General features: G+C 38.2%; 2 protein-coding genes across 2 annotated transcripts in view; one reads left to right on the forward strand and one right to left on the reverse strand.

Moving 5' to 3' along the window:
• The first annotated feature begins 7,938 nt into the window (after nucleotides 1-7,938).
• On the forward strand, nucleotides 7,939-10,614 carry LOC139455462 (protein unc-93 homolog A-like). The gene is made up of 3 exons (XM_071237013.1): nucleotides 7,939-8,784; nucleotides 9,670-9,937; nucleotides 10,337-10,614. Exons 1-3 carry the CDS (start codon nucleotides 7,939-7,941, stop codon nucleotides 10,612-10,614), a joined length of 1,392 nt encoding a protein of 463 aa, XP_071093114.1.
• A 3,427-nt stretch (nucleotides 10,615-14,041) lies between these two features.
• LOC139456270 (interstitial collagenase-like) overlaps nucleotides 14,042-15,677 on the reverse strand; it is a 29,699-nt gene continuing 28,063 nt past the window's right edge. The window contains exon 12 of the mRNA XM_071237890.1: nucleotides 14,042-15,485. Coding sequence (XP_071093991.1) covers nucleotides 15,401-15,485 — 85 coding nt within the window. The 3' untranslated portion in view covers nucleotides 14,042-15,400. The remainder of the gene's footprint in view (nucleotides 15,486-15,677) is intronic.

Genomic DNA, 15,677 nt, shown 5'->3' on the forward strand with positions numbered 1-15,677 from the left:
TGTGCCTGATACGCCAGGCCTTGGTTAAAATGTTATGCGCGCTTCAATCAACGTGCATCGTTAGCCTCTTGAAATAGTGCGCAGAGCGTTTCTCACTTGTTCTATCGTAACGAAACATGTGGCATGATGTTTGTGTACACTTTCTGTAAAGATATAGGGTATCTGGAAAGATTATTGGTGGCGCCAGGAGACAACATATATTGCTGTACAGTCACCTAGGAAAGTTTAATGTGACAACTACGTACATGTTACTAGATAGGAGAGATGTAGAAGAAAGTCCGGACCAGTAGCTTAGCTACACTGGTAGGTGAGTTCTCACACGGAGCATCATTTACATGGTCGCAGTGTTTCTGGGTCAATCTTGCTCTACTAACCTTCTTTATCAGGTGTTTGTCTGATGGCTAGCGCCATTTTGGTTTCTCTGAAACATTTAGCGTTTTTAAAATGAAATGAGAGTGACTTAATTTGGACACGTTTTAAACAATCGCTGTCACATTCTAAGACCTAGTTTTGTTTCGGAGTGTAGATAATCCATGCAATTTGTTCATTGTGTTTTTAAAAGAGCTAAAATAATTTAAGGGAAATATATCAGGTCTCTATTTCGTAAGATAATTTGCGCATTGGGCGATATCTCCTTTAGCTATAGGAGTAGCTATAGTATAGAGTTTTATCACACTTTGCAATAATGTACATCGTATCTTATTCAAGCTGTATCACTGAGAGTGAGTGATTATCTCCCTTACCGAATAGCTCAGTTGCGCACTGCCTTTGCTACGTTATTCAGGCAGCCAGCAAGAAAGGTTCCAGGGCGGAATTCAGGTTAAACATGTACCGCGCACTCAATCTGTCTCCCTTCACGCTGCTATTGCAACTTATTGCTCAACACGGTTAAATACAAGGCTTCTATAAAGTATGACTTTGTTCAATAATCAACACATGTAAAACAACGTGTTTGATATGAAAAAAGTGTAATTAGTTGCCTTCATAATCACATGTAGTGTGCTTGCTGTGCATAGTTGAGCACAGTATTGTTTTTAGTAGTTCACTGTGTGTATTGTAATACCGTTTCATGCGGCGGTATACGGTTCTGCATTGTTTATGTTTTGACAGTTTTGTTTAACCTCCGGCAGAGATTATACACCCGTATACATGTATGTACATGTATGCTTCTGGATACACAGTCAACAGCTTGGTCTGTAGTTTGGAATTATTTCCTAAAATAAATAAAACGGTTGCATGATATATTCACGATGTTTGGGTTGAACATAGTAACATTCTTCTAGACATACTAAACCGGAAGTAATAACACAAACCCAGTTTACCAAACGGAACCGTAAACAAGAGTAGTGAGTGAGTGAGTTGGGTTTAAGGCCGCTTTGAATAGTTTTCCACTTATATCACGGCGTGTCAGCTTGGTGTGGGGGGAATGCCTGAAGTGATGCAGGTCTTAGACGTTCACCACTTTGGTGAAACCCACGAGCACGGGAATAGTCGGGGCAAACCGGGATTCGAACACTCTGCCATAGGTTTCTGGGACACAACTCTGCAAAGCGAACTGCAGGCCTTAGGCGATTGGGTCAACCGTGCCCCTGTATACAACAGTAACATCATACTACAAAGATGTTTTAGATGAAAAATGTATTGCGTAACATTCAATGAAGAAAGGAATTTGTATATAATTGTAGACATGATAACAGATCTTGGAAATTGTTTCTGGATAAGTGTTGTTAAAATTATCAAGAATTGTTCCTTTTAACAGAGTGTTATCATGATTATCATGATTGAGAATAATTTGTGATTCTCTTTCTTGGTTGTATTTTATACAAGATAGTGCATAATGATGCTCATCTTCTGAGACATCACATGTTTCACAGAGACGTAATACTGTTAAAAGCGGCATTAAACATAACTCACTCACTCACTTTTGAAAGGGTACATACAAAAACAGTTCCATGCGCGAAGATGCGTTCTTGAAACATATGAGCATGGTAGGCCATATCTGTTCACTGGAAGCTTTGACAGATCATGCGTGGGTGGGTTTGGTTTAACACCGCATTGATCAGTATATCAGTTATATGACGGGCGTGTCAGCTGGAGGAAGTCTTAGTCGTTTACAACTGTGATAAAACCCACGAGCATGGGTATGAAGCTGATAAATCTGGAAACGTAATTATGCCAAAGGGATGCAACTCTGCACGGCGAATTGCGGTGACTCTGGAGACTGTGCCTCTACTGTGAGTTCCCTGAACATGCCAAACAAGGATTTGAACCTTCATTCAAGAACGTCCATTTGCCTTATGGCTTTTCCAGAATATTTCCAAATGGGAAATATCTCCGTTTGTTGAGCACTCGTAGGTTATCTGATAATGTAAGGCGCTAGAAGGTTACCCGTCACTTTACCATTTCATTCTACCGGGTCTCATATCCGGCTGGATGATCAGAGACATACTTTTAACGCTTGTCTAAGGAGTGAGTGAGTGAGTATGGTTTTACGCCGCTTTTAGCAATATTCCAGCAATATCACGGCAGGGGAACACCAGATTTTTGTTCAATTTACGATTGAAATGACAAATCTATTAATACATTCTCGTGTTCTTTAAAATGACAAAGCGATTGTTATTAAGGAAGCAGATAAAGGCGGCGCAGTCGTAATAATGGACTCGGGATATCATGAATCAAAAATGTATGAATTATTGCAAGACAAGGAATTTTACATTGAAACAGATAATACTGAAAAAGCTGTAATTAAGAAGATTAAAAAAACATATTGAAGACTTCTCTGGAGATCTACACCCTAAAGAAAAAGACTACTTAATAAACTGTGACCCGCAGACGGCTAATTTCTACGGACTACCAAAGATCCATAAAAGTAAATTGATAAATAATGTTATTGCCGAACAGAATGCGCAGTTGTGCAGTTGTAATTTATGACGTCATCATAAGTATGACGTCATATTATATGTCATTGTCAGTTACACTGAAGAGCTGTCGTGAGACAGCGAAACTACTATGTCTGAAACTGATATAAAGAAGAAAATGGACTAACGTGGACTTTATTATTTTATTATATATTTCATGTACACCGAGTGAACATTTACCTCATTTTTATATTTATACATATATATATAATTTCATATATATGCTTTATATCAACATATTTTTGTTCTTTTATGCTATGTAAAAATAAATATTGTGTACATATCACCTTTTGTGTTCCTTTTGCATATTGACAGCATATTATTTTACTCAGAGTATATGTCAGACCGATGAATGTGTTTCCATGGCAACTAAAATACCGGGGCAAACCTGGTCCCAAGTATTCCATGCTTGTTGTTCTTGCAGACTCAAGAGGATCGTGTGGTCCGACACGACCGTTGCTCATGCTTTCAGTCACTGGTTTTCCTGGTTCGATTATTTACAGGCCGCATAATATGGCAGGATTATTACTGACTTCAGCGTTGAACAGCGTTCGTTCACTCACTAACACACTGCGAAATAGGCTTCCAAACAGGTCTACTATTATCATGTAAAATCGCCAAACATAGAATGTACATTAGTATTTCATTCAATTCAAGTACATTTGTCTCAAATTAATTGATGCTCTGAATCGTACTTTTATCTATGAATATATATGATTACGGATATATAACACTGAAAGAAATATAATATTTGGAGCAAAGAATCCATACAGATATGATTACTGCCTCTATATAGTTGTCCCCAGCAATTATATAAGGACGCACAGGATGGAGCGGATATAGTCCGCTGTGCTTGCTGTTGTTGTTGCCCTGGAACAATAATGCATGTCGACAATGAGATGGGTTTTCCTCTATTTCCTTTGGAAAGTTTGAATTTGACCCGGGAATTAACAAGTGTTCCAAGCGCAGCAGAATGAAAGACCATTCTATTATTACTTCCGAACACTTATAAATCACCTCACTCAGAAAGAAATGACTTACTGCTGACATCGGACACCCTCATTGGCAGACCATTAATATTGAGAGTCAGTGTGATAACTCGTAGTTATTTAGGTTGGGCACTATTATTTAGGACGGACGTATTGGTGTGAATGAACACTATACCTATGATTTCGTTTTGACAGGGTAGGGCAGGACATGCTTACCCTTCTCGAGAACAACTGGTGCCATCACAGATTTTAAGTGATCCATTCATATGATTTTCATCGCTATTTTGCCTTTTACGACCAATGGAATCGGCGGATATATATTGTAGAAAATTGTATTACATTTGAACTATAGTTTAATACTCAAGTTATTTCAGTTAATCCAGTACAAATTGCCCCAAATCGGTTCTCAAATTTCGTCTAACACTTCTTTTGCTTTCATATCAGTACAATGTATTTAAATTCACTTTGTATGATTAAACGGTGTCATGTTTACTCTTTCTACCAAGATTTCAAAGAGAGTAATACGCTTCCAGCTAAAAAGCGATTTGATCAAGAATGCAATATTCAAGGCAAATATCTTTCTGAATAGGAATCCATATGAAATTGAAAATTACAATAATTTAAAATAAATTATATATCACAGTATTCCAACATTGGATGCAAGGTAACACAATGCCAGCACACACACACACACACACACACACACACACACACACACACACACACACACACACACACACACACACACACACACACACACACACAAATTACTATTTGACGCACGAATGACAAAAATTACTTTGGGCAAATTTATGATCAATCGTATTCTACTTACGACCGATGATATCGTTTTGACATGGTAGGGCATGATGTCTTTTCCTCGAACACCCTGTGTCATCACAGACTGCACTAGTCCTTTTTATATAACAATTATATACTGAATCAGTTTGGGCGGATGATCGAAACTGGTTAGTCTTTGAAGTTGAAGTTTTATAGTTAAAAAATATTATTTTAAAGCGCGTCATACGACTCTTGCTCAAATATATTTGATCAGGGTTAGTAAAGCTTTGAAAATGATTCATCAATGACAAAATGATGTCTGAAGCAATTCCATATTTTGAGCTATACCATATGTATAGCTCCCGTATATGTTCCCGTATGTTTTATTCAGCTGAACAATTGACTTGCTTTGAATGTGTTTGTGACGGGTGCCACCATTGGGACAGGATACGCTCACCTTTTCGCGAACACCTGGTATTATAACTATTTGATAGTGATTCATAAACACATGATGTAGTCGGAATCGTATAATCGACCCTGCTCAAAACAGAGATTAGCTATGTATATGGAAAGTCTTTTTGTCGCTTTTGGGTAAGTTATGTGTACGGACAAGACCGAAATATTCACTCAGGCATCCTCCTTTGGATATCCTCTTCTGGCAGTTAGTGTGTCCAATCTCACGTAACTGAAATGAGACCATACTATAACAGTATAACAGGCGCCGTTATGCTGCTTGCGCTTTCAAGGATTTTCAAACAAGTTTCTATTAAACTGTCGATCTTCATAGACATTCTATGTTAAAAGTGACCGCCTAGATGCTATCTCAGAATCTGCTCATCCCAGTCAACTGACCCAAATGTAATTCAGTACCTTCAAATATACATGGACATATGCAACATAGTTCTTAAAAGGAAAATATTTCAACGTCAGCGCCAGAGCAAAACCAGTCTCAGATTTCCAAAAAGCAGATTCCATTGGGCGTAATATGTTATGAATGATCATTGAAAATCAGTGTAAATACCAGGTGTTCTACCATGACACAATATTACACGAAGTCTTTGGTGTTAGCGAATATATGAGTTAAGTCCAGTTAAGTCGATACAGCGTTAAGAATCCCCGACAACTCAATTAAAACAGATCATGTAGCTGTTTATTTTCCAACAGAGATTTCTGATTAACGCACTTGCACCCGAAGCATTAAAAGTGTCCACCACGGCGAATGAGTAAGTACACAATTATTGGATTGCCCCGAATGTGCTATCAATAATCATAAGAAATCTCTGCTTAAAGCAGAGTCTTTTGTACGGATGAGACTAGACCATTAGCATGTGTTTATGAATCACAATCAAATAGTGTTGATACCTGGTACCAAACAAATGTATGATACCATGAACAGTCATTCACGCCATTGGTTTTTTCGGTGTTACATGTACATAGTGAGCTCACATATTGACAACCCGCGGCCGATCCTTACTTTGGCCGGCAAGTTGTTGAAGGGGCTGTCCCTTGGCATGGTATCCGCGCAAGGCTCAAAAAAACGTAGCAAATGATGTGCGAAAAGGTTACGGGAGTTCAGCACAAGGACATAAACGGTACATGTGTGTTTGATTGATTTGGTGACGTTGTTATATACATTTGCCATAAGAGAGCGGAGATCTCATACACTGAAGTGATCTGCATCAAACTGAAAATGATACAAATCTCACAATAGACAACATTAACAACATTTTTTATTCAACAATAACCGTCAGGACATGATTACCCTTTTCTCGAATACCGGGTGTTATCACTAATTTCCAGCAATTGGTACAATTTTCGCAGCTCTTCTGCGTTTTATGTCTAATGGAATCTGTTTCAGCAGATAATCGAGACTGGTTATTTTCTGTCTTTGATGTTTCATATCTACTATTTATATATGGTTATTTTAAGGATAATTTTGTTATCAAAGCAAGCTGCAACTCTCCAATGATGGAGCAACAAACTGAACTGTATGCGCCCAAGTAACCCAAATGAAGGTTACTGTGCGGTAAAGGGATGAGGAGATTCTTTGCAATGACAAAAGGGTCATACACACAAAGATAGTGTTGGTTTTTGTAAATTGTCAGTATTTTTTGTGAGGAATAACAACATTAAAGGAAACATAATCATGCACCACAATCAGATTTAAATCAGATTTATTAAAATGAGTTGTTCCAGGAGATTTGAAAAACTAAACCTTTCGTGACTATCCCAGCATATGAACGATTTTGGTTGCCATCACTGATTTCATAACTGATTTTCAGTGATCCATTCATATAATTTTCATCTCCAATTTTGTATTTTACGCCCAATGGAATCTGTTTCGTCGGATAATCTAGGTTAGTTAATCTCTGGCGTTGACGTCATATATTTACATATATATTTCTAAGTGGGGAAAAAGTGAAGTCGGAGGAAGCGGTCATCAAATTAGACCATAACTGCTGTGTTGTAACATACACCTGTCCACACCTGTCAACATGATCCCGTTTCACACTAAAGATACGATGATTTAGTTGTACATATAAATATAAGAAAGCCACGTGATAAATCGCAAAGAACAATGAAGAAATAGTCATGGTTAATTTCACGATAAACATTGTTCTATCTTAAAGTCATTTCTGGAGATTCGTACAAACACTCGCATCTTGATGAAATCGTAAATTGGACGACGCTATTTTAGGGTTGTTCATGCATCCCGTTTGATGCATATGGGCAACACATATAAACGCAATTGCCGAGCAATTTCATTAAAAAGTGGGTGCGATATGTCAATCTGCGATGGGGAAATGACCGTCAATTGCTTTGGTGTTTGTGAGAATATTCAGACATAGCTATCAAAACATGTACTAGAAGTCTACTTTAACGTGCATAGTCATGGAGGTCACACAGATTAAAGTATTTATAGTGATTCAGATAAGAGAATGCACTTGGATGCAAGAGTTCCTTCTGCTGTAATTGCTTCGTCACTGGCATGCTTAGCAACGTCCGTGACTATCCACATTCCTTCATACTTCTTTACTGGTGAACTTGTCACTTTTCGACACAATTCACCAACAGAACAGTTCATCCAAATGGCGATGTATGGTTTATTGTTGATATAGTTCTAGCAGGTTTTCAGATTTTTCTTAAGGAAACCGCAGTTTATCCTTCATAACTATCGAGTAATGCTGTACTAAACACATTTGGATTTTGAAATTGAAATTCCTATTGAATCACCATCCAACTGTCTTAAAATGAAGAAAGAAGAGGAACCCAAGACATATTCCTTTGAAGGGAAGGAAACAAGAAGTAGCGTTGTGCTTGCAGCTTCTTTCTTTGTGGCCTATTCTGCTTACACGGCCATTCAGAACCTACAAAGCAGTCTCAATGAAGCGGAAGATCTTGGAATCATTTCTTTGAACGTTCTGTATGCATGCATTATATTTTCTGGAATTATGGCACCGGCTGTAATCCGGTTCATGGGAATCAAAATGACAATAATCCTGTCTTGGGTGATCCACCTTTTGTACACAAGCTCGAACTTCTATCCGGCATTTTCCACCCTCATTCCTTCTTCAGTTCTTCTCGGAGCCATCTCAGGTTTTCTGTGGACGAGTCAGAGTGTTTACATTTCAGTCTGTTCCTACTCGCTTGCCAAGTCTACAGGAGCAGTCCCTTACGATGTCCTCTGTAAATTGAATGGATTGTTCTTCACCATATTTGAAACCACCCAGATTCCAGGCAACCTTGTCTCGTCACTGATCCTACAATCAGGAACTTACAGCAATGTCACAGGAGAACCTGTTTGTGGGTCTGACTATTGTCCTGGGGCATCAAACGGAACAGACATAGCCTCTCCAGAGATGAGTCTGGTGTACATTCTTCTTGGCATCTATCTTGGATGTGATATTATTGCTTTGATCATCACGATTATCTTCTTACCACCTTTACCGACAAGTGGGTGGAACAGCAATACCAGTTTGAAGCAGTCTCTGCGTTCCTTCTTCGTGACGTTATTCACCAGCAAGATGATATTCCTGGTCCCTTTCATAATGTTCCAATCGGTGGAACAAGCCATATTATGGTCAGACTACACAAGGGTAGGTTAATTGTTCTTTAGCCATTGTATCATAATGAGATTGGACATTGTTGAGCAAGAACTGATATTTTCAAAGTGATATTTTCAATGCAGTGAAGTTAACACTTAATATTTCACTTCAGTGACAAGTCAATTTTTGGTTTCTCCCGATGTGTGTTGCTGGATTACAAATCGCTTTCACACAAAATTTAGAAAACCTATCAATACTGTTGGCATGAGTTTATGCACTGTTCCTTTCTGTGTAAATCAGTATGTATGCAACGGGTAATATGTATTCTATAGGTAGTATATATGACTCAGCCAGAATGAATGCAAAAGACAGTACATGTGCAATAAGCAGCATGTGTGGAATAGGCAATATATGCAATATGCGGCTTATATGCAACAGTCAGTTTATATACAATAAGCGGTAAGCATGCAACATTCAGTATATTTGTATTCAACAGAAGGTACAAAATGGTATGCAATATGCAATGTGCAGTATATATTCAATAAACAGTAAGTGTGCAATAGGCAACATATATATAATAGGCAGTATGTATGCATTAAGCAATATGTATGCAACAGGCAGAATAGGCAATATTAATGCAATACGCAGTATCGATGCTAGGAGCAGTATTTATGCAACAAGACAATATGTATGCAACAGGGAGAATGAATACAATAGGAAATATTAATGCAATAGGCAGTATCGATGCTAGGAGCAGTATTTATGCAACACGCAATATGTATGCAACAGGCAGAATAAATACAATAGGAAATATTAATGCAATAGACAGTATGAATACATGACGCAGTGTGTATGCAATAAGAAGTATGTATGCAATAGCCATTTAGTATTTAATAGCATGGAATGTATCAACAGTCATCATACGTTCTGTTGCAGTCCTATGTCAGCTGTCCTATCGGAATACAAATGGTTGGTTTCGTCATGACAACGTACGGGGCAACCACTGCGTCCTGTGCCTGCCTATTCAGTCGCATTGCGAAGTACATTGGACGTTACATTCTCTTCTTCACTGCTGCTGTTTTACACGGCGGGATGTTTGTAACGCTGTATCTGTGGACGCCGACAAGCGACGACACCAAGTACATCTTCGTCATCCCCATTGTATGGGCTATTGGGGAAGGAATATGGCAAACACAATCCAACTGTAAGAACCTTTTACATTCATTTACTTCGTTATCCTGTTCAGTTTCTCTTATTGATAAAAGGGGCGGTCGGGTAGCCTAGTGGTTAAAGCGTTCGCTCGTCACGCCGAGAACCGGGTTCGATTCCCGACATGGGTACAATGTGTGATCCCATTTATGGTGTCCCCCGCCGTGATATTGCTGGAATATTGCTAAAAGCGGTGTAAAGCCATACTCACTCATTTATTGATAAAATCTCATAACTATCAGGATACTGGTGACCTAGTCGCCATTACAATAAAACTTACCCAGAGGAAAGTACAATTACGCAGGGCAAAGTCGGAAACACGACGTCATGTATCCTTGACGTCACATCGGACTTAACGCCATATCAAATTGGACCTTGTTTTGATTTTCTTCAGCTCTGATAGCCATGCTGTTCCCGGAAAAGACCGGACCAGCCTTTGCCAACTTCCACACATGGAAAGCCATCGGATTCACCCTTATATTAGTACTGAGCAACTTTCTGTGTTTGAAGACAAAACTTATTTGTGTGCTGGCTTTGTTAGCCTTGGCTATGACTATGTACACAGGCGTAGAGATTTATGCACTAGTGCAACAGAAGCGCAAAGCGGTCGCAGCTACCACTTCAATAAAAATTAGCTCAAATGACACAAAGGAATCTAAATTTACAAACTGACACCATGTTACATACATGACAAGTGTGTGTATCAACATACATTGCTCTGAAGTAAAACTTCGTTTGTTCAAACTGTTGTTAACAAATATGGTTCACACATTATCAGGAGTAAATATCTAATCAAGTTATAACCACCCTGCGTTCACTATGTAAATTTCCAAATATTCAGATTTTATGTTTATTAACGTTTCAGGCTACGTACTTATACGTGAAGACGATATAGAAACAATAATGGCGTTACATAATCGTTTCACTTTCCTTGTGAAAATGACCCTTTCCATATTAAGAAATCTCTACCAACAGCAGAGTTCATAGGCTCCATCAAAGGAAATCTCAAAGGCAAAATAACGGTGAAAATAAAATGAATGGATCACTGAAAATCAGTGATGACATCAGATGCTCGCGAAAAGGAGCATCATGTCCTGCCCTATCATGTCAAATCTATATCTCAAGTATATTTTGTATTCACACCACGACGTCAACTGACGTAAGTAAAGATAGGGGGTATCTGGAAAGTTTATCTGGAAAGTTTATTGTTGTCGACAGGACGCAAAAAAAAGCTGTTCGAGCACCTACATACGTTACATGTGACACCATCTTACATGAAGGTAGATATGAGAGATGAGGGAGAGGTCAAGAATAGTAGCTAGGCTACACTGGAACGGAGGGGTCCTACATAGGACCATCATTCACATGATTCTGAAACAATCTAACCTACATTACCTAAGTATGTAGCCTCTGTCATAAGCACCCATCTTTACTGTAATGTGTGTGCGACAATGTTATGTGGCCTCATTTCAAGGACTTAATAAACATTTGAAAACATTTATAATTTTAAATAAAAACATGGTCTACGCATTCCTACTAGACTATGAAACAGTATATACAATAAGAACATCATGCACGAAAGATGCGTTCTTCAGCAAGTGAGCATGGTATGCCTTATCAATACACTGGAAGCTTTGAAAGTAAGTACGTGAGTTTGGTTTAACGTCACTTTCATCAGTATATCAAGGGCATATTAGCTTGAGATGGGAGGAAGTCTTAGACGTGACCATTGTGGTGAAAATCACGAGCACGGCCCCGTGAAGATCCTGCCCAGAACCATTCTTGTCGTATTAGGCGACTAACGTTATCGTGTGGTCAGGTTCGCAGACTTTGTTGATGCATGTCATCGAATCCCAATTGCGTAGATCGATGCTCATGATGACAAGCAACATCGTATTTACCAACCGCCGTAGTATAGCTGGAATATTGCTGAATAAAGAATACGATACAAGCAAACAAACACGAGCATGAGTATGATGTTAGAAACGTTATCGTGGCTAAGGGACACATCTCAGGACTACGAATTGCTGCCTTAGACGTCCGGGCCACCGTTCCCCTTGAACAACCCGAACAATGAGTTGTATCATACAGTCGTGTGGAGAGTTTTTGTGACTCTGAATCGTTATGCACAGACCTAACTGTGAAATAGATCAGACGGTTTCACGGGTATACTTAATTCTAGTTCAGGTGGGTAAATCAGTGGAAGGGAATTGGCTATTTGATAGTTATTGAACGAAAACAGATTATCAATATATCTGAAACCTCAGTTGTACCTCTTGGCCAGATTACCTTGTAAGTACCTTTGCAAGTCCGAGCAGAAATTCCGCATAATGAAACATATCAGCAAGAAGGGGATCACAATTTGTTTCCACAATGTTTTACATAGATGTTATCAATTATAATGAAGTGCAGCATTTCACATAGTATTTTCTCATTAAACATCAGCTGGCATTTGATTTCATTTTTGACAAATTATCCTAAACTTCTGAAGATAGTTATGTAGCTATATTAATATAAATATGCATTCCAAAATATTCAAGAGCAGAATGGTTTTCCAAGAACATTCCAAATGGGATATACTTCTTTTGATTGCGCAGTCTTAGGTTGTCTGATAATGCCCGTGTTTTTGTATAGCCCAAAGTTTGAAAACAATGAGCATTTCTGATTAAATGCAATGTTTTTTATACTTATCTGACGCTAGTGTGTAGCGTCAGGTAAGGTAAAACATGCTTTTCGTTTGTTTGTCTGCCTGTCTGTCTATCTGTTTGTTTTGGGAGGGGATTCCCGCCTTGAATAAGTTGAAAAGTTTGGAATGAAGTGTTTTGTTCAGTGGTAGCTTCAGTGTTTTGATCAAGATCACTCTACAGAAAGCGCAAGAGTGTGTGGTTGGGTGCTGCTTCATGCCTTAGCAAGCTTTTACCCAGGTGATCACGGCAACCTGTACACAATCCAGTGTGGGTCAGGCAAACCAGTGGTTGATGTTATGCGCACCGACTCATTCAGTCAGTGTACGACAACACGCTGACAACCAAGTGACCCAGTCTGGCTTATTGACTAATGATTCCATTTCGTCACCTCCAACGATAAGCAAAGCTGCTGACCTATTCCGACCCGGATAAGCGCGGACAGAAGACGCCAGTAAATATTATTATTGGCTTCCTGGGGAGTATACAAGGCGCTTGAAAACTGACATTCATTACTATCTCATCCTGCTGGATACCCATTTCCTCTGGGTGAACAGAGGCATATTACGAACAAAGTCACCAGTCTGAGGAGACACATGTAATATGTGTTTCAGTGTGGGGCACCACAGAAGCCAAATAGACTCTCAGAAGTCAAGCCCCAAGTCGGTCCCAATCCAACTACTCCCCGTGACGATCTCATCCTACAGGATACGAAGTACTCTGGATAAACAGGCATAGTTCGGTACACCAATCTGAGAGGACAAATATAACACGTGCTTCAATGTGGGAAAGGCCGGAGTGAGTGAGTATGGTTTTACGCCGCTTTTAGCAATATTCCAGCAATATCACGGCGGGGGACACCAAAAATGAGCTTCACACATTGTACCCATGTCTCGAACCCGGGTCTTTCACACAGACGAGGTGAAAGTGAACGAATATTGTACGGTAGCTTCGAGCACTTTCATAATAGACTTGTAGTTAGTTTGCTCGTATAGTCACGGGTTTAAATCAATTCCTCAAAGATTTATAAAATTCATGAGAGTACAGACCTTTTGCAGAATCGATATGTAATAAACCATTCAACCTTGTAAATAGTGCGTATATATTATAAGTTGATTTTTAAAATTAAAATTATCATGTATCATGTATCATTTTCAAATGAAACTAGGCGACCGGATATATTCATTATGGAATATTATTATTGGTACGATGTGGATCCAATAAATTCGGCTACACAGTTAAAACGTTTTGAAACAAAATGAGGTTCACTCTACATAGGGGTATACACATGTGGGTACGTATGATCACATTCCAGTCGAAATCGTATACAAATCATAAATATGTTCATGTTTGTGAAAGTCAAGCCAAGATAAAAATTTAACAACCAGTGTTTATACATAAACAATACTGATTTATTCCATTCATTACATAAATACGGCCATACACATAAGAATCTTTTACAATCCTTCATTATTCTTGAACAAAGGTATTTACAGTAAGTGAAAGTCTCTTCACAAAGTTATACAGCACTACCCATCTGTATTATTTGCATCTCAAAATATATACATGCACATATATTTATATATAATTTCATATACATGCTCTATATACATATATATAAGTACTGCATAAATATTTAAAGTATTATGTTAACATTAATGCTATCGTAAAAACAAATGTGGATACCTAACAAACTTAGTGTTTATCACATCTACAAATAGTATGTACTTATATTTTACCTATAGTTTATGTAAGATTGCTGGATGTGTTTCCATGGCAACTTGAGGTCCGGTGCAGATCTGGGCCCAAGTATGATTTGTTAAATGCTGACTAAAGTGGATCGGGTGGTCCGACTCGACCGTTGCTCATGTGTTCAGTAACTGTTTTCCTGGCCTAGCCACCACCGCTTTATAGCAGGATTATTACTGGGTTTCGTTCACTTCCTTACACACTGCAGAATAGGTCTCAAAAATGTATACTATTATTAGGGAAACTTTTGTATTCGGGTGAGTGGGTGTGGTAAGAGAGGGAAGGGGGGAGGGGTTGTGATTTTGTTCGGAGGCTAAATATTTATTTGTCTACAGGTGTAAAACAAGATATATTTTTAATGAAATCTATGAGCCTAACTTCTTATTTTTTCGGCTACAGGTGTAAAATCAGATATATTTTTAATGAAAACTATGAGCCTAACTTCTTATTTATTCGGCTACAGGTGCAAAACAAGATATATTTTTAATAAAAACTATGAGCCTAACTTCTTATTTTTTCGGCTACAGGTGTAAAATCAGATATATTTTTAATAAAAACTATGAGCCTAACTTCTTATTTTTTCGGCTACAGGTGTAAAACAAGATATATTTTTAATAAAAACTATGAGCCTAACTTCTTATTTTTTCGGCTACAGGTGCAAAACAAGATATATTTTTAATAAAAACTATGAGCCTAACTTCTTATTTTTTCGGCTACAGGTGTAAAATCAGATATATTTTTAATGAAAACTATGAGCCTAACTTCTTATTTATTCGGCCACAGGTGCAAAAGCAGATATATTTTTGATATATATATTTTTAACTATGAACCAAAGCCAAGGCCCCGTACCCACTGAATTATCAAATAGTCGGTCGCTAAGAATTCAGTGCAATTGTTTATAATTTACTGATTCTCTGAATCGTACTTTTATCCACGAAGGTATATGATTACGGAAATTCCAAGTAATGTTGGATGCGTCCTGAGAGAAATATAAAACTTTGAGCAAAGGGTCAATGTACATATGATTAGTGCCTCCATATAGTTGTCCACAGCAATAACAGGGCACATACGATGGAGCCAATATAGTCAGTCCTGCTTGCTGTTGTTGCCCTGGAAAAAAGAATGAAATATTATTAATCAAACGATTATGCATGTTAATTATGTGAATAGTTTGCTTATGGTTATTTAGCATCGTGAGAATTAACAAGCAGAATGTAGCGCCACCCACGTGTTTTTCTTTTGGGTGGTTATATGAATTAGAGTTAGAAATTAAATTAGAAATTGGAATACTGTCAGTAAAGA

This window comes from Haliotis cracherodii, unplaced genomic scaffold (genome assembly GCF_022045235.1).
Source record: "Haliotis cracherodii isolate W230 unplaced genomic scaffold, xgHalCrac1.p SCAF_11, whole genome shotgun sequence".
NCBI classification, from domain to species: domain Eukaryota; kingdom Metazoa; phylum Mollusca; class Gastropoda; order Lepetellida; family Haliotidae; genus Haliotis; species Haliotis cracherodii.

Bases quoted from the DNA above. Each gene is read 5' to 3' on its own strand.
- LOC139455462 (XM_071237013.1), top strand. From the start codon at position 7,939: ATGAAGAAAGAAGAGGAACCCAAGACATATTCCTTTGAAGGGAAGGAA. The intron at 8,785-9,669 runs GTAGGTTAATTG...GTTCTGTTGCAG, and splicing joins TATGGTCAGACTACACAAGG to TCCTATGTCAGCTGTCCTAT. The intron at 9,938-10,336 runs GTAAGAACCTTT...GATTTTCTTCAG, and splicing joins ATGGCAAACACAATCCAACT to CTCTGATAGCCATGCTGTTC.